Consider the following 24,788-nt stretch of genomic DNA (forward strand, 5'->3'; position numbering starts at 1 on the left):
GGATTGTTGTGTCGGGGGTGGTGAGCAGGTCGGGCATAGCCAGTTTGCATTAGTTTGGGAGCGAGGTAGTCCAGAGCAAGAGCGGTGGGATTTGTTGGGGCAGTTCGAGCAGGGGATGGGGGAGATGGTAGGGGAGAAGGAGATTTTGCAGACACAGCATTTTTCTTTCGGTCCCACGTAGGCTGTGCGCGGAAGTGACGGCACGACGGCATTTCGGGAACAGGATCCGCAGAGAAAGCCTTGATGACTCTTTATCTGGGTTCGGGTCAGGCCGCTACAGGTCCTGTGGAAATTTCGTCGGCAAGCGTTGCAGACCAGTGGGGTGAAGTCACGACGGATCGTCTTAGAGCATCCCGGGCAGGAAGGTCCCGGGTTCTCCTCGACGTCGCCTGCCCTTAGGAGGAGTAACCGGAGGTGTGGGGCAGGGCGGACATCTCCGGCTGGATGAAAAACATAGGGCGCCATGTTCCTGGGTGGCAGCTCTGGGTGGTTGTGTTGGATTCGCAGGCCGCGGCGGGCGGCCTCTCGGGAGACACCTCGTGAAGGTTCCAACTGTTGTCTCCCCGTTGTCGTGGAAACAAGACGAACCCCACCCCCACACACCCCAAACGTCTCTGTCTCCCGTCGGCGAAATCTGCCCAATTTTAGTTGGATTAAACACATTTTTTTAGTATTAAACCACTAGTTATGTGTTACTTTGTTAATGGATGGCGAATTAGAAGAAATAAAACATTTTTTTCCCAATCCAATATCCTGTTATTGTTTTTTTCAGTGAGTTGGAACGAATTAATTTGTTTCCCATTCATTTCAATGGGAAACGTCCGCTCGAGTTACGAGAATCTCGTCATACGATCTCAGTCCCGGAACGGATTAAGATCGTATGTCGAGGTACCACTGTATGTATATATATATATATATATATATATATATATATATATATATATATATATATATATATATATATATATATATATATAAATATAAAAGAGTTTTTGAGGGTTGGATTGATACGTTGAAGGCGCTACCAGAAAATGCACCGCCCGCCACTGATGTATATGTATGTGTGTATATATATATATATATATATATACACATATACACACACATACATATACATCAGTGGCGGGCGGTGCATTTTCTGGTAGCGCCTTCAACGTATCAATCCAACCCTCAAAAACTATTTTATGGCTATAAAACCTCTACTGCAGCTACAGCTGCGACACATAAAAAAATAATCAATAAATTAATGCACAAAAATGGGGTAAAATCCACTTCCTAGCAGCATTTCATGATTAAATACAAATACTGGAGCTTTTCAGACATTAAAACCAGGCCAGGGGGTGATTTTCCCGGGAAAAGACAGCGATGAACGTCAATGGCGTACGGGCAAACATTGCCCGAAAATGGGGTAAAATCCAGCCAAAGACAGCATTTATTGATTAAATACAAATACTGGAGCTTTTTAGATATCAGAACCGGGCCCAGAGTATCATTTCCCCGGTAAAAAGACAGCGATGAACGTCGATACGTCCATACGTGAAATGACAAAAAATGCACTAAAATACTAAAATTAGGTAAAATCCACTTCCTAGCATAATTTATTGATTGAATACAAATACTGGAGCTTTTGAGACATTACAACCAGGCCAGGGGGGTGATTTTTCCCGGGAAAAGACAGCGATGGACGTCAATGGTGAAACGCCAAAAATTAAACTGGAGTAAAATCCACTTCCTAGCAGCATTTTGTGATTAAATACAAACACTGGAGCTTAAATACAAACACTGTGTTAGGTTTATCCAATTGTATGTTTATCCATAGGTATTTCCAATTGAGCTTTCAATAAAAAAGGCATCTGTAGTCACAATCACCATTTAATTCTTGCAAGAAGAGAATACATCCCACCGCTCGTCCGATCAAGATTATTCTAACGAGTGGCATTATGTCCTGCCCATTTAAGGCTTCAAATCAAAACAATTACAAGGTTATCGATTCCAATTGCGTAAGCAAGAAACAAAACAATTCCATAATCAAGCAAACCTAGCGTCAACCTAGCGTCACAAATTAAAACAATATGCGAGTAATCGATCCAATTGCGTAAGCAAGAAACAAAACAATTCCATATCAAGCGTCACAAAGGAAAAACAAATATGCGAGTTGATTGATAGCCATCCGCTGAACCAACAACAATTTAAGCGTCCTTCACCGATCTTCATTGCGAACTTGCATCTGGGGAAAGGGTTGAGGTGTATCTTCCAGTACTCAGTCCTCGGAGCAAGAACTCAGTGTATTGTTTTATGTCCTTGCGAACTTGTATCTCTCGCTGGACCCAGCTGTCCTGGAGAGCGACCTTGGCGTAAGCGTTTGTCTTCACATATTAATTCAACTCTAACATAAAAGCAATCAACACATATATATATATATATATATATATATATATATATATATATATATATATATATATATATATTGTTTAATATAGTTACACATTTAGGATGAGCATTACTATTCCTAATAAGCAAATATATTGATTAATATAGTAAGCATGTATATTATAAGGCTTTATATTCATTGCAAACACATTTATAATAATGATTACTCCAACACACTGGAGCTTTTCAGATATCAGAACTTGGCCCACAATTGAAATATTATTTAGGAATATAGCCATGTTTGTAATTTTACTCACCAAAAATCCTTTTTACACAATATCCATCCTCCTTTCTTTCTTCCTTCTTTCCTATTGCCATCAAAGCTAATGATGAAAGTCGAGCCTGTCCTGTCATATTTCCGGCATAGTCGTTTTGAAAATGGCATTAAATCAACACAACAATATACTATTTGCTTGTGGAGCTAAGTTAGCGCGCTGAAAGTGCCCCACACACCATTTTCCCGGCTGTAACAGGCTTGCTAGCTTCGGAGTTGACCGCCCTTTCTTAATGATGTCCATTTTTTTCCTGAAAAAGTCCGTCTAGAAAATAGCTTTGTGAGCAAACAGAATCAATTTGTTTTTGCTTCTGTCGGCCATAGTGGGTGGAGTTTGCGATCTCGGCTGCCTCGGTACTGCTTTGGCCCGCCTACTAGCCAATCATAGTTTGTGAAAGCAATGACATGTCCCAGCCAGCAAAATGCTAACGCCTATGAAAAATCATTTTGGGGTTGCCAACTCGAAATCTGATTGGTTAAAAGCAACAGTCTAGTTTAATGCAGCAGAGCCCACAAGAACTGATTGTGCAGGCTTTGAGGCAGATCTGATCTGGCAACAAATAATGGCTGAAATGTGATTGGTTAAATGCTTCAATATGAAAACACACATCTGGAAGCAGTGCAACCAGGGGGAAAAGCAATGAAAGGAAGCTAACAGACCATTTGGAATAATAAGTACGTATTGATGGACAAAATATAATATGATTCAGATATTTCTTAGGCCAGCAGAGAAGGCCTTGAAGGCCCTGACGGCCCGCGACTGATATATATATATATATATATATATATATATATATATATATATATATATATATATATATATATATATATATATATATATATATATATATATATATATATATATATATATATATATATATATAAAATTGTTACTCAACAATACAAAATAACACACCCAAGAATAAACAAAGACGCGCAGTTCACAGGCACCCTTTCCAAACACAGCGAGTGACCCACAATTACTATGTATTATTTTTGTTGCCCAAGGTTATTAACAAAAAATAATCTAATTTTCCGCCAGTGGGATGCACCACAAATGTCAATCCCACATTAGTAATTGAATTTTTTTTACCAATGTTATCAAATCCCCCACTGCGTTCTTTGATCATTACATGATCCGAGTGGGTCAGCCGCCACCTTTTGAGTCCAAGCGGACACATGTTCTCTGCATAAACGATCACCCCAGAGTTCTATCTACTGTATTTTCACACCTGTAGGGCGCACTCAAAAGTCTAAAATTTTCTCTAAAATGGTTGATGCGGCCAATTGGTCGGTGCGCCTTGTTTGTGCACTAAATTCAATTTTTGTATGACCCTGACCGCTTGAGTGACTGGTTTTATTTCTTGCCGACACGCTACTTATTGCAATCAACCCAGTGGGCATTCACTCTAAAAAATTTCAAGCATTACGATAAATCCATTCAAAACATCCCAGGCAAGTGGCAAGGCATTTGACACGCAGCGCTTTTAACCCGCAAAACACTCAATACCCAAAGAAACAGCCTATTAGAGCTATACAGAGGAAAAGCATGACGTGAATGACAACAAAATGTGGGTGTGAACGCTTGGAAAATGGACTGAAGCCATGGATCGAACAAAATTTAACAGCGAGGAGAAACAGCTTTGTGTACGGCTTGGGAGTGATGAATGCCGGAAGGCCAACATAGCAGACAGTTAGGCAGCGTCGCACGAGTTATGTGACGATTTTGAATGGATTGTTGATGCCGATATAACAGCGAGGAGAAGCAAAGGCTCGGGAGTGATGCATGTCGCGAGTTACAATGGATTGTGGATGACTGGGCTCAAGTGTCGGCCAGCACTGTTCGAGCTTTCCCAAAAGCTGGAATCAAGTTCCCGGAATACACAACTCTGACTGACAGTTAGATGGAGCATAGCATGTTGAATGCCAAACTCTTTATATCAGATACAGAAGATCATGAGTTTGGCGTTTTGTAACTGCTTTAACTTCTATTAACTTGTGTACCTTTTACCTCAAAAAAGCTCTATCAAACTTAGTTTTGCTCGTGCTGTCTTTAAAAAAACACGTTAGTGGCTAGCATCACATACGTTAGCAGCTAACATAACATACACTAGGGGCTAGCATAACATACACTAGCGGAAAGCATAACATACACTAGCATAACATACACTACCCTAGTGTCATGCTAGTGCCTTATCCAACAAGGTGCCCTATGTATTGACAAAAAACAGAAAATATACCCGCAACTGAGACTGCGCCCTTTCAGACGGTGCAAGCGTAGAAAAGTATAGACCAGATACGCCAATGCATTCTCTGGTATATTATTACAGAAGCCCGATCCGCCAGTACGCTCTCTTGTATTATTACAGAACCCAGATCCGGCAATGCGCTTCTGTAATTATTGGATTTGTCAGAATCAACAATCCAATGTTAGTCAATTGACATTCAACCCTCTTTGGCACAGTTAGTTGAATTTAAGACAAAACAATGTATCCTACCTTTATTCCATGAAATGCTACCATCTGTCACCAAAGAGGTTTGATTCAGAGCCGTTCTTCCATTCACAGAGAATCCTGCCGACAACGCCAATTTGTAGAAGAGAGCTATTTTTTGTGTGCGCTGCACTGAATAGCTTCTTCTATTCGCAAATGTTTTTATTCTCTCAAGTGGACAGAAGAAACTGGGAGAATCCCCAGCCTCCATCGTCCCCATTGGAAGGCCACATCTATGTCGGTTGGGACTCTGAATTTTCTGATGGTGAGGACAACCAGGAGCTAATTGATTTGTATGCTGCAGATTCGGACAGTGATTTTCTCAGCCGATTCGGACTCCGATACACTCCACCGGAGGACGTTGAGCCGCCAGTCGCACCCGTGCTGAAGCCACGTACCAGGCTTCCGGTGCCGGCAGGACCGCCAGTCGCACCTATGCCGAAGTCACGAACCAGGTTTCCCGTGCCGGCTGAGCCGCCAGTCGCACCCGTGCTGAAGCCACGAACCAGGCTTCCGGTGCCGGCTGGCCCGCTTAGTTCCTGCCGGCCTAGTTCCTGCATGCCTAGTTCCTGCCTGCCAAGTTCCTGCCTGCCAAGTTCCTGCCTGCCCAGTTTCTGCCAGCCCAGTTCCTGCCTGCCCGGTTTCACCCTGCTCGTTTCCGGCCTGCCCAGTTCCTTCCAGGCCAGTTCCTGGCTGCACGGTTTCACCCTGCCCGTTTCCGGCCTGCTCAGTTCCTGCCAGCCCAGTTCCTGCCAGCCAAGCCCCTGCCCGCCCAGCTCCTGCCCGCCCAGCTCCAGCCTGCCCAGCTCCTGCCCGCCCAGCTCCTGCCCGCCCAGCTCCTGCCCGACCAGCTCCTGCCCGCCCAGCTCTTGCCCGCCCGGAAGCGGCGGCGACGCACCGGGCCTCCTGAACAAGGGGGTCGGCGACAGCGGAGCGCCGGGGCCCCTGGACGAGGGGGTCGGCGACAGTGACGCGCCGGGGCCCCTGGACGAGGGGGTCGGCGGCGGCGAGAGCGACTCTCCGGCGCACCTGGATGAGGGGGTCGTCGGCGGTGAGAGCGACTCTCCGGCGCCCCTAGACGAGGGGGTCAGCAGCGGCGCGAGCGACTCTCCTGCGCCCCTGGACGAGGGGGTAGGCAGCGGCGAGAGCGACTCTCCGGCCCGGGCTGGCGGCTCCCCGAGCAGCCAGGGTAAGGTGCCTGACGACCGTTCTAAGATTCTGGTGTCTGTTAGGGGCAGGGGGCTTGGCCAGCACTTAAAGGACCAGCGAGGAGGCCCGCCGGACCGGCTACTCCCACTCCTCTCCAAATGCCGGCGTGGACGCCCGCCGGATCGGCCTTGCCTCGTCTCAGGCCGGTGCGGACGCCCGCTGGATCGGCTACCCCGACGCCTCGTCACCGGTCGGCGCAGACGCCCGCCAGACCGACCACTCCCTTGCCTCATCTCAGGCCGGCGCGGAAGCCCACCGGACCGGCCACTCCCACGTCTCGTCTCGGGCTGGCTCGGACGCCCGCCGGACCTGCCACTCCGACGCCTCATCTCAGGCCAGCGCGGATGCCAGCCTGACCGACCACTCCCTCGCCTCGTCTCAGGCCGGCGTGGACGCCCGCCGGACCGGCCCCTCCCACGTCTCGTCTCGGCGTCTAGAATCTGTCCCTTAGAGGGGAGGTACGATCAGGAGCGGCCCGTTTATCCCTCCTGGCTTGCCGTCAAGGCAGAGCAGCTGCAATCAATCTTTGAATACCTCCTGAGTTTGTATTTAAACACCAATGAATTTTAGTATCATTGACGGATCGTCCCGCATATTCCTGCATGATATTGCGCAAATTCCTGCGTCGATTCCATAGCCATGCAGCCACGCTACCATTCTCCTCGATACCACTTGTTCTCCTGTTTCCAGTTTGGTTTCGTTTCCGTTTCACAAGTCCTCGTTGTTTTGTAACATCCCTCCTAAGTTATTTAAGTTGTTGTTTTGAAGCGAATTGCCTCATCCTCACCTGCTTCACCGCGACTGGGTTCTAATCCTTTCCCGATCGCGCCACGACGACGCGGCGCGATCGTAACAATTCTACAGAGAAAAGTGAACAAAAAAATTAATATCAACCAAAATCTACAAGCGAGTTGTGACTGTTGCGCTTTCCAATGAGGGTTTCTCACCAACAATTAAATAATGCTTTGGTTGGGGTTCAGATATTTATATTTGGGATTTGTCACTGGTGTCTACTGTAAGATAAAATGACAAAGTCGCTTGGCAATTGCTTGTTCACATTGTATCAGTTTATTGTAAGTATAGAAAACATCATTGTCATAAGAAACTTGCCCAGAGTTTGGTCGTTGTCATGGAGACTTGACACTGATTAATCAGACTTTGCACAGAGTTTGGTCATTGTCATGGAGACTTGACACTGATTAATCAGACTTTGCCCAGAGTTTGGTCGTTGTCATGGAGACTTGACACTGATTAATCAGACTTCGCCAAAATTTGGTCGTTGTCATAGAAACTATACTATACCCTGTTTGCCTATATAAAGACTGACCTACTGTTCATTCGGAGAGAGTTGCAAGGACAACAGACTGTGAGCGGTTCACAGCTGTTTGAGCTCTCTCCCCATCCTGCAGTCCGGTAATAAACTTATTTCCTATTAAATTGATCTCACTCTTTCTTAACCTGTTCCTGAAGTTGTAGTTTCAGATCTATCATACTTTGTTGCCGATACCCAACAAGCCAACAATTGCCAGAGCGGCGACGGAGCACGACGAAGGGCAAAATAAAGACTGTCAACAGCATCATCCATTCCTCCATTGAAAGGGTCAACCTAACGGATGTTCCCTCGCCGCTCCGGTGATCTGGTGACGGGTCCCTCTGAACCAGGGCAGGTTTGGAACGAGAAAGATCGTGAGTTCACCCTTTGATTTCTGTCTCCGTGAAGTGTGATAATTTGAATGAGTATTATCACTGCGGTAGTGTGGAGTCAGGGATTCCGGTAAGAGAATAGAGTCAGGGATTCTGCTAAGACAAAGTCAGGGACTTGTGGTCTTGGTGTGTTAATGGAGTCGGGGACTCCAGTAAGAGAATAGAGTCAGGGACTCTGCTAAGACAAAGTCAGGGACTTGTGGTCTTGGTGTGTTAATGGAGTCAGGGACTCCGGTAAGAGAATAGAGTCAGGGACTCCGCTAAGAATAAGTCAGGGACTTGTAGTATTGGTGTGTTAATAGAGTCAGGGACTTGTAGTATTGGTGTGTTAATAGAGTCAGGGACTCCGCTAAGAATAAATCAGGGATTTGTAGTCTTGGTGTGTTAATGGAGTCAGGGACTCCGGTAAGAGAATAGAGTCAGAGACTCTGCTAAGAATAAGTCAGGGACTTGTAGTCTTGGTGTATTAATGGAGTCAGGGACTCCAATAAGAGAAAATAGTCAGGGACTCCGTTAAAACAGAGTCAAGGACTTGTGGTTTTGGTGTATTCAGAGATATTGGGTGAATCACGAAGTATTGAGATCAATTTCGGTACATTTAGAATATAATTGTTGTTTAAACTATTAAGTAAGTGATTAAAATGGGTCGGACAACCGACTCTGAGCGGTTCACAGCTGTTTGAGCTCTCTCTCCATCCGGCAGTCCGGTAATAATAGTCAGGGAGGCTGCCACACTGATGCGATATTGAGCTTTCTTCATTCTTGACATCTGAGTCAAACCCCTTGTAATTGACAATATTACATTGATCTCACTCTCTGTTGACCTGCTCCTGAAGTTGTATTTTCAGATCTATCATCTACATAGCCTTAGGGAAAGGGTAAAAGGTACATTACCTTGTACTTTTATAGAGGCGGAAGAGGAGGCTGAACCATGTTCATTGATAGCGACACAGGTGTAGATGCCAGTGTCCTGTGGCATGAGGTTGTAGATCTTCAAGAAGATATCACCTGTTTCCCTGAAGATGAAGGCTGGATGAGTAAAGAGGACATGTAAAAGGAGAAGCACCAAAGACGTATAAGTGTTGATGGAACCTGATGTCAATGGTGAAACGCCTCTTGCTGGTCATTGGATTTTGGTCAGGGCCCTTGAGGGTGAAAGAGGGTTTGGGTCGTCCACACACTTTGCAACAGATGACAACCGTCTCCCCAAAGGCACACACTACGTCCGAGAGTGGCAACAAGAACTCTGGAGCAACTGTATGTGCATAGGAAGGCAGCCATATAAAGCAGTGTTCATGTTGAGAAACAAACCTTTAAAGCAGTAGATCCAAATGACGGCCATACTATATTACACTACAATACGAACACAAACACAGCACACACAAAAATGTTTCCAGCAAAGCTACCGTATTTTCTCACATTTAAGCCACCCCGCATATAAGCCGCAACCTTAAAATTGCCTTAAAGTCATTGTATTTTACAATTTCTTGCATATAAGCTGCCCTCTGATTTACAATTTTCACCTCCATATTCATGGTTTTATTCAGGAGTACAAATGTTTTACTTTGAAGGGAAAATCATTGCACGAGGTATTTCTGAGATACTATATGAATCAAAATCACATTATAAGGGTCACTGTCACAAGGAAGTTAGTAATTCACCCAGTAATGGTTGTTTTCTTAATGCAAAACAGAAAATATCTAACAAATAGTAAATATCAATTTGCATGCATCTACTGGTGAAAAAGAGTAAAGCTATACCCTTGATTCAGTCATCATTTTTTTTGTTACAAATACGGTTTATATGATTTGGAAGTCTTTGTTATTTTTTCGAGGACCTTGCCTCAGTTATTAAAGTTTTTTTCTAGTACAGTCTCATTCCCCGTCTCCGCCTTTTTCCCCGCGTTTGCGTCCTACCACGCTTCACGCTCCGCAAAAAGTAACCAAAATGAATCAATCATTCATCCATTTTCTGAACCGATTTATCCTCATTAGGGTCGTGGTGGGTGCTGGAGCCTATCCCAGCTGACTTTGGGCCAGGGCAATCACACGACATGCCCAATTTTTCCACAAACCCAGCACGCAGCAACCCCTGAAAACCCAATTTCTGTTCAATTTACTCATCTCCCTTCTTCCAATCTCTTGGCTACCATCTCTATGCTCTCGCCACCTATCTCAGTAAATATTTTTCCCATCAGCTGAGGAGGCCCCGCTATTCTTTTTTACAAAACAGCATGTTCTGCCTTTCCAGCCGCCTCGCTCTTATCAACATGCTCATTCCCACTCCGCTCAAATTTCTTTGCATTTCCATAGCACCTTATTTTGCCATCAAAAAACAATAATTAGTATCATCATATCCATCCTTCATTCTGTGGAACAAGCCGTCTCACTTTTATCTCCATTCACATATTATATATAGATAACCTCTATGCTTAGTGTGTATTTTATCCTGCAGGTCTATTATTTTATGCATATTAAGCTGGCCAGCAAACTCATATTTGTTTATCCATACGTTTAGGTGTTTAACCCTTGGCGCGCTTTGATTTTCAACAAATTTCCAATCTCTACACGGCAGACGTTGTTTTGGATCGTCATCTCTAGCCACCTTGTTATTTGAGCTCCCCATTTTGAAGGGAGTTGGTGTGCAATTAGCAAGTAACTTTCTTTTCCGCCTTTTGTTATCACTACACACGCAACACACAAGTATACTCTCCCGTCTGGTATACTTTCAGAGTTTAATTACTTTTCCGGACCACAGTACAGGACACCGACACCCTAAGTTTTATAGACTCATGCTCTGTCTCTTCACCTGTTAGGGACTAGTATTCACAGGGTTTTATTGTCGCCGGCCCCAGCACGCGAGTCTCATTTCTCAAAATGGACCTTCACATGCAATGGACCTTCACATGCAATGCCCCTTTGCGCATTTGGCAACCGTCAACAAATGCAGACATTCATGTTGGCTCACCAGAGATGTCCTCAGATGACTCCCTTAGTAGGATTAGTCTTCAACCGTTGTGAATCCAGGCGCTCCGCCGAAAATCCAGCCCGCAAAGGGTTTTAGACTCTGTGGCCACGGACTTTCCCAGATGTCGACCAAGCGCCCGGACTCCTCTCTGGTATGTTGACTCCCAGGCTCGAAGGAACAAAATGACAGGTTCACCAATAGGTATTCCCAAATTTACCTTTCAACAAAAGAGGCATCTGAACTCATATCCTTATTTCTTGCAAGAGAGAATCAATCCCAACTCGCCTTCGTCCAAGATCATTCTAAAGAATTGAATCCTCTCCTGCCCATTCAATTGCATTAGAGTCAAAACAATTAAGGTAATCTATTCAAAACAATTGCATGAGAGGTAAACCAAGCAAGCCTCTATTCAAAACAATAAAATAAAATAAATAAAAACAATTGTGAGTATTTTCGGAGGGCAAACGGTATCGCCAACTGGGCCGGAGTCCAAGTCAAAACAATTAAGAGTCCTTCCCGGATCTTCAGTCTGAGCTTGCAACCGTGTGAGAAGTCGAGGTTACAAAACATTTTAGGAGTCCTCCCGGATCCGTGTGAGAGGTCGAGGTCTCAAAACAATTTTGATAAGTACAGCTCTCCCCAGTCACTTGATCCAGCTCTTCCAGGAGGACCCCAAGGCGTTCCAGAGCTAGCCGGGAGAAAGAGTCTCCCCAGCATGTCCTGTGGCTTCCTTCTGGTGGGACGTGCCCGGAAAACCTCCCAAGGGAGGCGTCCAGGGGGCATCCTGATCAGATGCCTGAGCAAACTCATCTGGCTCCTCTCGATCCGGAGGAGCAGCGGATCTACTCCAAACCTCTCCCGGATGACTGAGCTCCTCACCCTACCTCTAAGGGAGAGTCCGGACATCCTGCGGAGGAAACTAATTTCAGCCGCTTGTATCCGAGATCTCGTTCTTTTGGTCACGATCCACAGCTCGTGACCATAGATGAGGGTGGGAAAGTAGATCGACTGGTAAATAGAGAGCCTCGCCTTTTGGCTCAGCTCCTTCTTCCCTACGACAAACTAGTGCAGAGTCTGCATCACTGCAGACGCTGCACCGATCCGCCTGTCTATCTCCCGCTCCATTCTTCCCTCACTCGTGAACAAGATCCCAAGATACTTAAACTCCTCCACATAGGGAAGGACCTGATCTTTGACCAGGAGAGGGCATGCCAACTTTTTCCGACTGAGGACCACGGTCTTGGATTTGGAGGTGCTTATTCTCATCCCGACCGCTTCACACTCGGTTGAGAATCGTTCCAGCGAGAGATGGAGATCGTGGCCTGATGAAGCACAAAGAACCACATCATCTGCAAAAAGCAGGGAAGCAATAATAAGGCCACCAAACCGGACCCCCTCAACGCCACGGCTGCGGTTAGAACAGGGGTGGCCAACTCCGGTCCTCGAGAGCCCCTTTCCGGTCTTTTTTCCATATCTCCCTCCACCAACACACCTAAATCAAATAATCTGGATCGGTATCAAGCTCCTGGACAGCTTGCTGATGAGTTGATCATTTGATTCAGGTGTGGTAGAAGAGGGAGATATGGAAAACAGGCTGAATAGGGGCTCTCAAGGACCGGAGTTGGCCACCCATGGCCTGGATATTCTGTCCATAAAAGTTAAGAAGAGAATTGGTGACATAGGGCAGCCCTGGCGGAGTCCAACCCCCACAGGAAACAGGTACGACTTACTGCTGGCTACGCGGACCAGACTCTGACACCGGTCATAAATGGACCGGACCCCGCATGTCAGGGTTTCTGGCACCCCATACTACTGAAGTACCCCACTCAAGACTCCTCGGGGGACACGGTAGAATACCTTCTCCAGGTCCACAAAGCACATCTAGACTGGTCGGACGAAATACCACCCGCGGGGCCTTGCCACCGAGGAGCTTTGTAACCACATCGGTGACTTAAACTTCAGAGAAAATAGAGTCCGCCCCAGAGTTCTCCGGATCTGCTTCCTCATGGGAAGGCATGTCAGTAGAATTGAGGAGGTCTTCAAAGTACCAATTCACAACATCCCGAGTCGAGGTCAGCAGCGCCCCATCCCCACTATACACTGTGTTGACGGTGCCGGTCACCTGCCTCCGGAGTAACATGGGCCAAAAGGGCCTGGTAGGACTCATTTTTCAGCCTGACGGCATCCCTTACCGCCGGTGTCCATCATCGGGTTCTGGGGTTGCTGCCACGACAGGCACCGACCACATTTCATAAACAGCTTCGGTCTGCACCCTCAGCAAAAGAGGCGTGGAACATGGTCCACTCAGACTCAATGTCATCCGCCTCTTCCCGGACATGAGAGAAGCTATGTCAGAGGTGGGAATTGAAAGTCCTTCTGCCGCACTGGCATCTGCCCCCACCATCAGAGTCAACTCACCACCGGTTGACAGCTCTGCCCTCTCTTTACCCGAGTATCCAAGACATGTGGCAGCAGGTCCGAATACACGACCACAAAGTCGATCATCAAACTGCGGCCTAGTGTGTCCTGGTGACAAGGGCACATATGGACACCCTTATGCTTGAACATGGTGTACATTATTGTCAGTTCATGACGAGCGCAGAAATCCAACCATATATATATATATATATATATATATATATATATATATATATATATATATATATATATATATATATATATATATATATATATATATATATATATATATATAATATCTCTCTGTCTCTCTGTCTGTCTCTCTGTCTCTCTGTCTGTCTGTCTCTCTGTCTCTCTGTCTGTCTCTCTGTCTGTCTGTCTGTCTCTCTGTCTGTCTGTCTGTCTCTCTGTCTGTCTGTCTCTCTGTCTGTCTGTCTGTCTCTCTGTCTGTCTGTCTCTCTGTCTGTCTGTCTGTCTCTCTGTCTGTCTGTCTGTCTCTCTGTCTGTCTGTCTCTCTGTCTGTCTGTCTGTCTCTCTGTCTGTCTGTCTGTCTGTCTGTCTCTCTGTCTGTCTGTCTCTCTGTCTGTCTGTCTGTCTCTCTGTCTGTCTGTCTCTCTGTCTGTCTGTCTGTCTCTCTGTCTGTCTGTCTGTCTCTCTGTCTGTCTGTCTGTCTCTCTGTCTCTCTGTCTGTCTGTCTGTCTGTCTCTCTGTCTCTCTGTCTGTCTGTCTGTCTGTCTCTCTGTCTGTCTGTCTGTCTCTCTGTCTGTCTGTCTGTCTCTCTGTCTGTCTCTCTGTCTCTCTGTCTGTCTGTCTGTCTGTCTGTCTGTCTGTCTGTCTGTCTGTCTGTCTGTCTCTCTGTCTCTCTGTCTCTCTGTCTCTCTGTCTGTCTGTCTGTCTGTCTGTCTGTCTGTCTGTCTGTCTGTCTGTCTGTCTGTCTGTCTGTCTGTCTGTCTGTCTGTCTGTCTGTCTGTCTGTCTGTCTGTCTGTCTGTCTGTCTGTCTGTCTGTCTGTCTGTCTGTCTGCCTGTCTGCCTGTCTGCCTGCCTGCCTGCCTGCCTGCCTGCCTGCCTGCCTGCCTGTCTGCCTGTCTGCCTGTCTGCCTGTCTGCCTGTCTGCCTGTCTGCCTGTCTGCCTGTCTGCCTGTCTGCCTGTCTGCCTGTCTGCCTGTCTGCCTGTCTGCCTGTCTGCCTGTCTGCCTGTCTGCCTGTCTGCCTGTCTGCCTGTCTGCCTGTCTGCCTGTCTGCCTGTCTGCCTGTCTGCCTGTCTGCCTGTCTGCCTGTCTGCCTGTCTGCCTGTCTGCCTGTCTGCCTGTCTGCCTGTCTGCCTGCCTGCCTGCCTGTCTGCCTGTCTGCCTGTCTGCCTGTCTGCCTGTCTGCCTGTCTGCCTGTCTGCCCTCTGAAAAAACACCAAAAACAGGATATTGGATTGGATTTTTTTTTTATTTCTTCTAATTCACCATCTATTAACAAAGTAACACATAACTAGTGGTTTAATAGTAATAAAATGTGTTTGATCTAACTAAAATTGGGCAGATTTCGCTGACGGGAGACAGACGTTTGGGGGCGTGGGGTTCGTTTTTTTTCCACAACAACGCACTCGTCAACAGAACAAACAAATTTAAATTAACTTGGATTAATATATACAGACACTCAAACATACGTTTAATGTAACTTTATACAAAACTGAATTCTAATTTTGTTGTAATCTTTTGTTACCTTCGTTTTCCGGGTTGGCGGTTTGCCACGACTCCACCCTCACGTTCGCTATCGATGGACTGTTTGCTGTTGTATTAGCTTCAAAATATTCTCAAAATGATGCACACAAATGTCCTCACAATAGGATAACGCACGACCACTTGCCAACGAGAAATAGTCTTTAAAGAACGATCGCGGGAGCTTCTTTCCTTAGAAAGAATAACAGGAAATACAATAGTTGAGCTTACCCACGTATTGATTGTTTGTAATGAAGTTTTATTCTGAGAAAGGTTGCCATTGCCTATGGGTGTTGTGTGCATGAGTATACTTCATTACCCAGAAAGCCCTCTTTTTGCCCGCGCATGCGCGTAGTGCGTTTCCTGGTCTTAGGATAAAACTCGTCTGAATTAATCGTTCCGTGCTCGTAGATATTGTTATACACAAAAGATATGCAAAAAAGACCTGGCTTGGTCGCATCACAAAATTTTAATCGCATGACGGGCGAATATTTCGATCGAAATTTCCGCCGTAAACGAGAATTTTGTATGACGAGTGGTCATATGATGAGGTACCACTGTATACCCTCAAAAACTATTTTATGGCTATAAAACCCTCTACTGCAGCTACAAAATAATCAATAAATCAATGCACAAAAATGGGGTAAAATCCACTTCCTAGCAGCATTTCATGATTAAATACAAATACTGGAGCTTTTCAGACATTAAAACCAGGCCAGGGGGGTGATTTTCCCGGGAAAAGACAGCGATGAACGCCAATGGCGTAGGGGCAAACATTGCCCGAAAATGGGGTAAAATCCAGCCGAAAACAGCATTTATTGATTATGGTATTGACAAATACTGGAGCTTTTTAGACATCAGAACCGGGCCCGGAGTATCATTTCCCCGGTAAAAAGACAGCGATGAACGTCGATACGTCCACATACGTCAATACGTTAAATGACAAAAAATGCACTAAAATTAGGTAAAATCTACTTCCTAGCAGCATTTATTGATTAAATACAAATGCTGGAGCTTTGAGACATTACAACCGGGCCAGGGGGGTGATTTTCCAAAAGACAACGATGAACGTCAATGGCAAACATATACATATATATATATATATAGCAGCGGCAGTCCGTGCATTTTCTCGTAGCGCCTTCAACGAATAAATCCAACCCTCAAAAACTATTTTATGGCTATAAAACCTCTAAACCTCTACTGCAGCTACAGCTGCGACACATAAAAAAATAATGAATAAATCAATGCACAAAAATGGGGTAAAATCCACTTCCTAGCAGCATTTAATGATTAAATACAAATACTGGAGCTTTTCAGACATTACAACTGGGCCAGGGGGTGATTTCCCCGGGAAAGGACAGCGATAGTCGTCAATGGCAAAACGGCAAAAAAATGCACTAATATGGGGTAAAATCCACTTCCTAGCAGCATTTATTGATTAAATACAAACATTGGAGCTTAAATACAAACATTGGAGCTTAAATACAAACACTGGAGCTTTTCAGATATCAGAACCGGGCCCACAATTGAAAAATTATTTAGGAATATAGCCATATTTTACTCACCAAAAATCCTTTTTAAGTACACAATATCCATTCACCTTTCTTTCTTCCTTCTTTTCTATCGCCATCGAAGCTAATGATGAAAGTCGAGCCTGTCCTGTCATATTTCCGGCATAATCCGTCTTGAAAATGGCTTTAAATCAACACAACAATATATTTGCTTGTGCAGCTAGCTCCAAATTCAGTTTGGGAGCTCTTTGTAGTTAGCGCACTGAAAATGGTGCGCACACCCTTTTCCCGGCTGTAACAGGCTTGCTAGCTTTGGAGTTGACCGCCCTTTCTTAATGATGTCCATTTTTTTCTGGAAAAGTCAGTCTGGAAAATAGCTTTGTGAGCAAATCTGCAACCAAATTCATTTGTTTTCTCTGTCGGTCATTGTGGGTGGAGTTTGCGATCTCTGGCTGCCTCACTCCGGTTTTGGCCCGCCTACTCTCTATAGCTAGCCAATCATAGTAGGTGAAAGCGATGACGTATCCCAGCCAGCAAAATGGCAATGCCTGCGAAAAAGCATTGTGGTGTTGCCAACTCGCAATCTGATTGGTTAAAAGCAACAGTCTTGTTTAATGCAGCAGAGCCCGCAGAACTAATTGTGAAGGCTTTGAGGCAGATTTCTGATCCTGGCAACAAATAATGGCTGAAATGTGATTGGTTAAATGCTTCAACATGAAAACACACATCTGGAAGCAGTGCAACCAGGGGGAAAAACAATGAAAGGAAGCTAACAGACCATTTGGAATAATAAGTATTGATGGACAAAATATAATATGATTCAGATATTTCGTAGGCCAGCAGAGAAGGGCTTGAAGGCCCTGACGGCCCGCCACTGATATATATATATATATATATATATATATATATATATATATATATATATATATATATATATATATATATATATATATATATATATATATTTCACCACTTTGGCTTCAGTACATCAAGGTTTTATATCTTAAGTATAAAAAAAGTTTTAAAAAGTATTATATATATATATATTTTTTTTTATGTTGTCCTTCTCTGTCATTCTTCAACGGTAAAATATCACTTCTTCAAAGTGCCACCCATTTCAGCGCTGAAGAAGCGAAGCCCTGATATCCGCCAATTTTCATCCCGTCTTCCCCTTGCGGGTTTCAGTGTGGATTTTGACATTTGTATGAATTTCTTTTTAGACTTGAGATAAAGGGAAAAAAAACTGTGATGTACCTAACCCTTGAATGTGGAAGCCACGAAGTGGTGAAGGATCACAGAATATAGTTTCAGTCATTTTCTTACCTTCCTGGATGAAGTTTGGGTTGAGAAGCTGGAAAAGAAAAGATATTGCAAAAAATATTTAATTTCCTTGTGCAAATAGCACACACCCAAATTATTATTTCAGAAGAAATAATAAATTAATGCATTTTAGTTCTCTGAATACCTCCATGCCTGTCTTTGGGTCAAGGTCGTCATCACAGTCTGATTCATCGGAAGTGTGAACCTCCTGGGTAGGGGAATAAGGTGAAAAGTGTAAAAGAGAATAATGCAATCATCGAAATGAGTGGGATATAGGTAGGGACATACCTGGGGGGTCTAATTCTAAAAGGAAGAGCACAGGGGGCAAAGTGGACGTGTGAAAAAGAACAAGTAGGAACACCACAGAGAAGAAAAATAACAAAGAACAAAAATAAAAGAGAGGTTGCCTTTTCCCTGTTCTGAACTATTCAAAATTAACCATGCAGTATATAAATAAAGCAACATTAAAATCAAGTTCACACGTTTTTGTTGTTGTGGTTTAATACAAAACTTGTATCACACGACCAGTTTCTCCCTCTCGACATGATCTCCCGTGTGTCACCTCTGGACAGCTGCAAGATGACAATTATCTCCAGATTTAACGCACTGTGTGAAAGCGTTGGAGTCAAATTGGTGAATGTCTTATTTTAGTAGAAGGAAAATATGGAAGCATTTTAGAACCAGGAAGTCCTTTTGAAAGTATGCCTCTTGACTGAAATATACCTCTTTGTGCATAGGGTCCCTACTGTGTGGAGTTTGCATTGCCTCTCCAATCTTGCATAGGTTTTCTCTGGGTAGTCCGGTTTACTTCCATATTCCAAAAATACACAGACAGGGTAGGCCGGGATAGGCTCTAGCACCCCCAGTGACCCTTGTAAGGATAAGCGGTACAGAAAATGCGTGACCGGACGTTTGGTCACCGGACTTTTGGTCACCGGACTTTTGGTCACCGGACTTTCAGTCGCCGGACGTTTGTTCGCGGACGTTTGGTCGCGGACGTTTGGTCGCCTGGACCCAAACAACCGGCGACCAAACGTCCGGCGACCAAAAGTCCGGCGACCAAAAGTCCGGCGACCAAAAGACAAGACAAGGTAAAACAACACGGTCTACGCATCAATCAAAGCCAACAATGGCCCTGAGCAGTTTCACTGAGCGGACGTGTGAGTGTGTAAGAGTTTGTATGTACATGAGTTGTCCCCTTAGGAAGGGACGTCAGTCAGGGTCTTAACAAGTCCTCCAACAAAACACAATAAAAGTACCGGAAATTTGGAGCTTTTCTTTAGCCTAATAATTAATAGGGCATTAAGTATGACTAAATAATAATTCGCAGTTTGTATTTAGGGAATTTGAGCAACAATTTTAAATGGTAATTATAAATAAACTTCCGGGCGACCAAACGTCCGGCGACCAAGAGTACCCAGAGAATGAAAGAACGAATAATTGTAAAATAGCGAAGCTTGGTTTCATTGTAGGATGTGTAATATGTTTAAAAGATACATTCCCATTTGCGTCATATTCAAAAGATATTTTCCCTCCAGAATGTAGGATGGTTCAGGCTTACTGAAGCATAGTGCCTGCCACTAATTGATCATTGTGTTTGGGCAGTTTTCACAGGAAGGTGTGAAAAGAGTGTATACCACTAATGTTTGTTGTATAAACAATTGAGCTTTGTTCTGGTAGTTGTAAAAATTTTCTTGAGCTTTCGAATTATCTTATTTTTATGGTTCAAAGGGAAGTGTCATATCTTCAGAATCTCTATCTCAACAGATGTCCAAGTTAAGACCCAACAGTATTTGCCTATACTTTTGTTGACACTCGTCTCACCAGATCTTTCAGAACAAAGAAAAGAACATTCCACAGACGATTGCAGCCTTCATCTGCGTGATGTCTCAAAGTTACCACGCAGATTGCCAACACCCACGAGTAACGATCGACACCCCCCCAGTGTCATCCATTCAGAACATTGATTCATGAGCAAGGATTTTTATTTTATAACTTTAATATTCAAATTAGATCCAATTAGCTGCATATGAATGAGAAAACACACTGGTGAAGAAGAGCCCCAAAAGAACCAACTAAAATATCTTAAAAATTGACATTCTGTTTGCAAACAGTGTGGTGGAACAGACTTGCTTTCTTAACAGGATAAAAATACAGTATAAATGGATGACTATTTGAAGTGTGGACCCATATTATATGTGGAAGATCTTGGCTGGAAACAGTTTACAGCCAAAGACAGATGTTTAAGCTAATAGACTGAACAATATTTTCCTTATGTGTGAAAAAAGAATAAACCAAATTAAAAATGATTTTAAAAAAGACAATGATTCTCAAAAGCTAGCTCTTTTGGTATACTTTCTAAACCTGAGCTAAAATTAAACTCAATTTCAACAAGTCATTCATGTTACAACCAAGATAATAATGGTAATTGCTAACTAGCTGGTTGAGAATCATTGTAATGGCCACACAAAATACACTGTGTCATCTTGGTACACCACACAAACATGCACACTCACGTTAGCATAAAACTATAAACTAAAATATACGTTGCCTACAAAAAGATATTCGGCTTTTGGTAGCATATTCAAGATTAATAAATATGTTTTTGAACCTTAATTTCAATCTTAAAACTTTACCCAAAAGACGAATAACCATAATTGTGAGTAGTGAAAGCGTGGTGGGGGCAAGCAGGCGACAAGGACGCATCACCATTACTCACTTTGCCCTTCGCCCTGGCAACTGGGAAGGCAGCCAGCAGTGCAGGGGGCATGGTTTCATTTGTTTTAAACAGGAGGCTATTCTCTTGACCTCTGACCACCAATGGTGAGACCTCCTTGGCTTCGGCACGTTTCCTGGTGCGTAGCGTGTTCCATGAGAGAGACTTTCTGTGCAGTACAGGAACAAAGCATGTCATCACAGTGTCATAGAGAAGCCCAGACATGAGCGAGTGATTTTGGCTGTAAAAAATGTTCAACGCAGTGGTTCTTAACCTTATTGAAGCTACCGAACCCCATCAGTTTCATATGCGGAATCATCGAAGCCTACTTTAGTGTAAAATAAAATGTTTTTGTTTTCAAATTCAAGATATATAAATTCCTCGCAGCACTGATTGGCAAAGCAATGTCAGGTGATCATCTGCAGCCAGTGATGGTCAAGCGAGGCATGTTATCGTGAAGAGACTTGATGAGTCGATGTGTCTTGACCTCCGCGGCAGAGCCTCCACCGAACCCCTGAGACCGACTCAACGAACCCCTAGGGTTCGATCGAACCCAGGTTAAGAACCACTGGTTTAACGTTTAAAACATAAAACAGATAGATTTTTTTTAACTGTACAGTATTACATTTCACTTGATGTACAATATATGTGCAAAATGTATATATTGGCTGAGTCTAGGAAAAAAGGCTTTATTTTATAATTCAAATTTAATAATTGAGAGTTAGTAGTACTACTGATAATAAGTAAACTTAGTGTAGCAACTAGGTTTGCTGTGTGACTGGACTTTACAACGGCCAGTCCGGAATTAAATGCCTTGTTTGGCGTCCTGCGTGATGCCGCATAACTGGATAATTTGCAGTTCCTCTCATATTGATCAGGATTACCATAGCAACAACTCATCATCAATTATGTAGTGACCAGATTGACAGTGTCATATGAATATTTGGCACATATTTAATTAGTAGGACCTGAAAAAAAATCTAATTCTATGACCTTTTGCCTTCTTTGTATTGCATTTACTGCAGTTTTTAATTTTCTTGCTGCCTGTCTTCTATTTTGCCACACACCCAACTGGGTAAAGCCTAAAACTATTTGGTATAATATGCTTTTATATAAACTAAAATTTTGAAATCATTAATTAAGAAATATCTATGCAGCTTTCTTGGCATCATGTGATGACATTGGAAAATAAAATGTTGCTGATAACTAACAATGCAGCCAGACCGCAAAAGAAAAACTAACGTGACAAATGTGGTTTACTGAACAAATATTATACTTAAAGTAGAGAATGACGACTATGTCAAAAGTGAAATTTATCTTTTCACTTAAACTAGTTGAGATGCTTCTACATGAGAGGCACGGGTAATTACTTTGTCCTGCAAATGTGACATGGCTCATTCAGATATTATCAAAGATGAATAAAAAGTTAAACGTTTTTTTTTAAATCCAGATTCAAAATGGCATCAGTGTTTTAAATAAAAATCTAACAATTCAAAGAAACCGGACAATTAAAAAAATGTAATAAATAAACCTCAGTTTAACTATTTATGGACTCAAAACCTTTTCTAAATAAACTAATTAATTTTATACAAGACAGAATATCTAGATTTTTAAAAAATACCAGATCGTAACAATATATGTCAATTTCTTTTTTTTATTGTGTGTCCCAAACAAACCATCTGTGGAATTGCAAACCGTTGTTAGTAAAAATTTAAAAGACTTGGAAAGAAATTATAAGTGGGATACATTTATTTTCTGGGTATGTAATACGCCACCTGCTGGTGTAGAGGTTCACTCGCCTGAATTGAGGACACTATTTCCGCTCGTGGCGGTACGATTGATTGCGATTGGTTGTCTGTCTCTCTATGTACCCTATGGCTGAATGTCGACCAGTCTAGGGTGTAGTCTGCCTTGCACCTAAAGTCGGCTGGGATAGGCTCCAGCAACCCCCACAGCCTATACGACGATGTGCGGTAATGGAAGATGAATGAGTGAATGGATATGTAGAGATAATATTTTCCCAACACACCTACATGTGCCATCTGTGGCCATTGATCATTCAAATTAGTTCCGCCAATTGGAGGACAAACATCTGGTTGCGCTATTCGATTTCATATTGTTATTTAGCTTCCACTCAACACGGCAATGTGGTCGCCAGGGATCCACACTGGATCATGCGCATCAGCACACTGGCTGTAAGCACAGGAATTTATCTGCCATCAGGGGCGTCAATAGGTTCTCAGGACAGGGGAAGCTTACCCCCTTGGAGGAGTAAAATATGGTAATTAATGCAGGAGATATTATTCATTCAGTCATTTCCCATACTACTTATCCTCACATCCTATCCCAGCACACTATGGGCAGAAGGCGGGGGACAAGGGAGGTTGATACCCAAGGGAACATTCGAACGAGGCCAGATTGTATTAGGAATTGATCGATCCAAGGCAGCTGGTCGCTCCAGATGGCCTGGTAGGCCTCAGTGGTGCAGCGAAGTGCTGCTTCCAGCTGTTGGTTAGTAAGCTCACACTGACCGTTTGCTGTTTGTTTGAGGGTGGTATCAAGAGGAGAGGCTCACAGAGATGTCCAGCGCTGAGTAGAGAGCAGACCAGAAATGGGTGGTGAATTGGGGACGCCGGTCAGAGACAATGTCGGTGGGAATTCCTTGCAAATGGAAGAGCAATGTGAGACCAGGGACATCTAGGAATCAGTAGTGGACAAAGTAGACCAGAAGTCGGCTTGGTGGAGGACTTGCTGCGGGCACATAGGTGGCAGGCAAATACCATCGAGCACGAATCCTCCCTCATTGTCGGCCACCAGAAGCGTTGGCGCAACAACGCCAGTTGCAGGTCAGACGAGATATGTGGGCCCATTCCAGCACCCTGGAACGCACCGAACTCGGAACATAAAGATTCCTCTGTGTACCTTGTCTGGGGTCAGGCTCTGCTCATTGGGCACTCAGAACCCCAGCCTCCAGGTCAGTCCTCATAGTTGCTACTAAACATGAGGGCGGTAAGATGGTCGTGGGCCCCTCCTCTGAGTCCATCCGTTGGAAGATGCCGGATAGAGCATCAGGTTTGCCATTTCTAAACCTGGGACAGAAGACAAGGTAAAATTGAATTTGCAGAAAAACATGGCCCACCTGGCTTGGCGAGGATTCAGCCTCCGGGCGGACTTGATATATTCCAAGTTCTTGTGGTTGTTCCAGACCACAAATGGATGATTTGCCCTTCAAGGTGGTGACACCATTGCTCCAAGGCTAGCTTCACCTCGAGCAATTCACGGGCCCCAAAAAGGCGCAGGGGTGGACCTTTCCATCCCCCGGTCTGTGTTTGAGAAAGGACAGCACCAACCCCTACTTACGATGCATCAACCTCCAGAATAAATTGTAGTTTAGGGTCCGGGGTGAGCGAGAACGGGAGCAGAGGTAAAACGGGACTTGAGGTCCCCGAAAGAGGCCTCCAATTATTCTGTCCAATGGAATGTGGACGTGGGTGCTGTGTGAGGGGGATGGCAATACTGCTATAGTCCCTGAAAAACGCCTATGGAAGTTTGCACAGCGCTGCAACTCCTTCCTTCCCCCAGGCCCGGGCCTCTCAGTGACAGCCGCCACCTTCGTAGGGTCCACCCTCAGATCCCCCGTCGGCAACGACAAACCCGAGAAAAGTGGTCTGCGGAATAAGGAACTCACACTTCTCGGACTTCACGTACAGGCGGTTCTCCAGGAGGCGTTGCAGCACCTGGCGCACATGCTACTCGTGCTCCATACGTGTGTGATAAAATTCAAATGTCGTCCAGATATACAAGGACAAATTGGTCCAACATATCTCAAAGAACATGGTTTATAAGGGCCTGGAACACTGCTGGTGCATTACAAGGCCAAAGGGCATCACGAGGTACTCAAAATGGCCCAGGGGTGTTGTGAACGACTTCTTCCATTCGTCCCCCTTCGGAATAGAAACAAGATGTTAGGCGTTCCGGAGGTCCAACTTGGAAAAAATGGGTGGCTCATGAGGCGATGCGGGGGAAGGTTCCTACCA

The 24,788-nt window shown here is 44.4% G+C and overlaps 1 protein-coding gene across 15 annotated transcripts in view; it reads right to left on the bottom strand.

Annotated features, from left to right (window-relative positions):
* kalrna (kalirin RhoGEF kinase a) overlaps positions 1 to 24,788 on the bottom strand; it is a 295,388-nt gene that overhangs the window by 28,778 nt on the left and 241,822 nt on the right. For 12 of the 15 annotated variants that reach the window (XR_013304510.1, XR_013304507.1, XR_013304509.1 and 9 more), the window contains 5 exons: positions 20,755 to 20,920; positions 18,181 to 18,243; positions 18,039 to 18,066; positions 9,202 to 9,364; positions 9,004 to 9,125 (listed from right to left, as the gene is read on the bottom strand). Coding sequence is in view for 8 of the 15 variants with exons in the window: in XM_077616400.1 (XP_077472526.1) it covers positions 9,004 to 9,125; positions 9,202 to 9,364; positions 18,039 to 18,066; positions 18,181 to 18,243; positions 20,755 to 20,920 (542 nt within the window). In the remaining 7 variants the exon portion in view is untranslated. Of the gene's footprint in view, positions 1 to 1,539; positions 2,337 to 9,003; positions 9,126 to 9,201; positions 9,365 to 18,038; positions 18,067 to 18,180; positions 18,244 to 20,754; positions 20,921 to 22,904; positions 23,841 to 24,788 lie in introns of those variants that run through there. The other 3 variants (XM_077616404.1, XR_013304513.1, XM_077616405.1) reach the window with 3 other exon arrangements.

The sequence above is a fragment of the Stigmatopora argus genome, chromosome 13 (assembly GCF_051989625.1).
Source record: "Stigmatopora argus isolate UIUO_Sarg chromosome 13, RoL_Sarg_1.0, whole genome shotgun sequence".
Classification (NCBI taxonomy): Eukaryota; Metazoa; Chordata; class Actinopteri; order Syngnathiformes; family Syngnathidae; genus Stigmatopora; species Stigmatopora argus.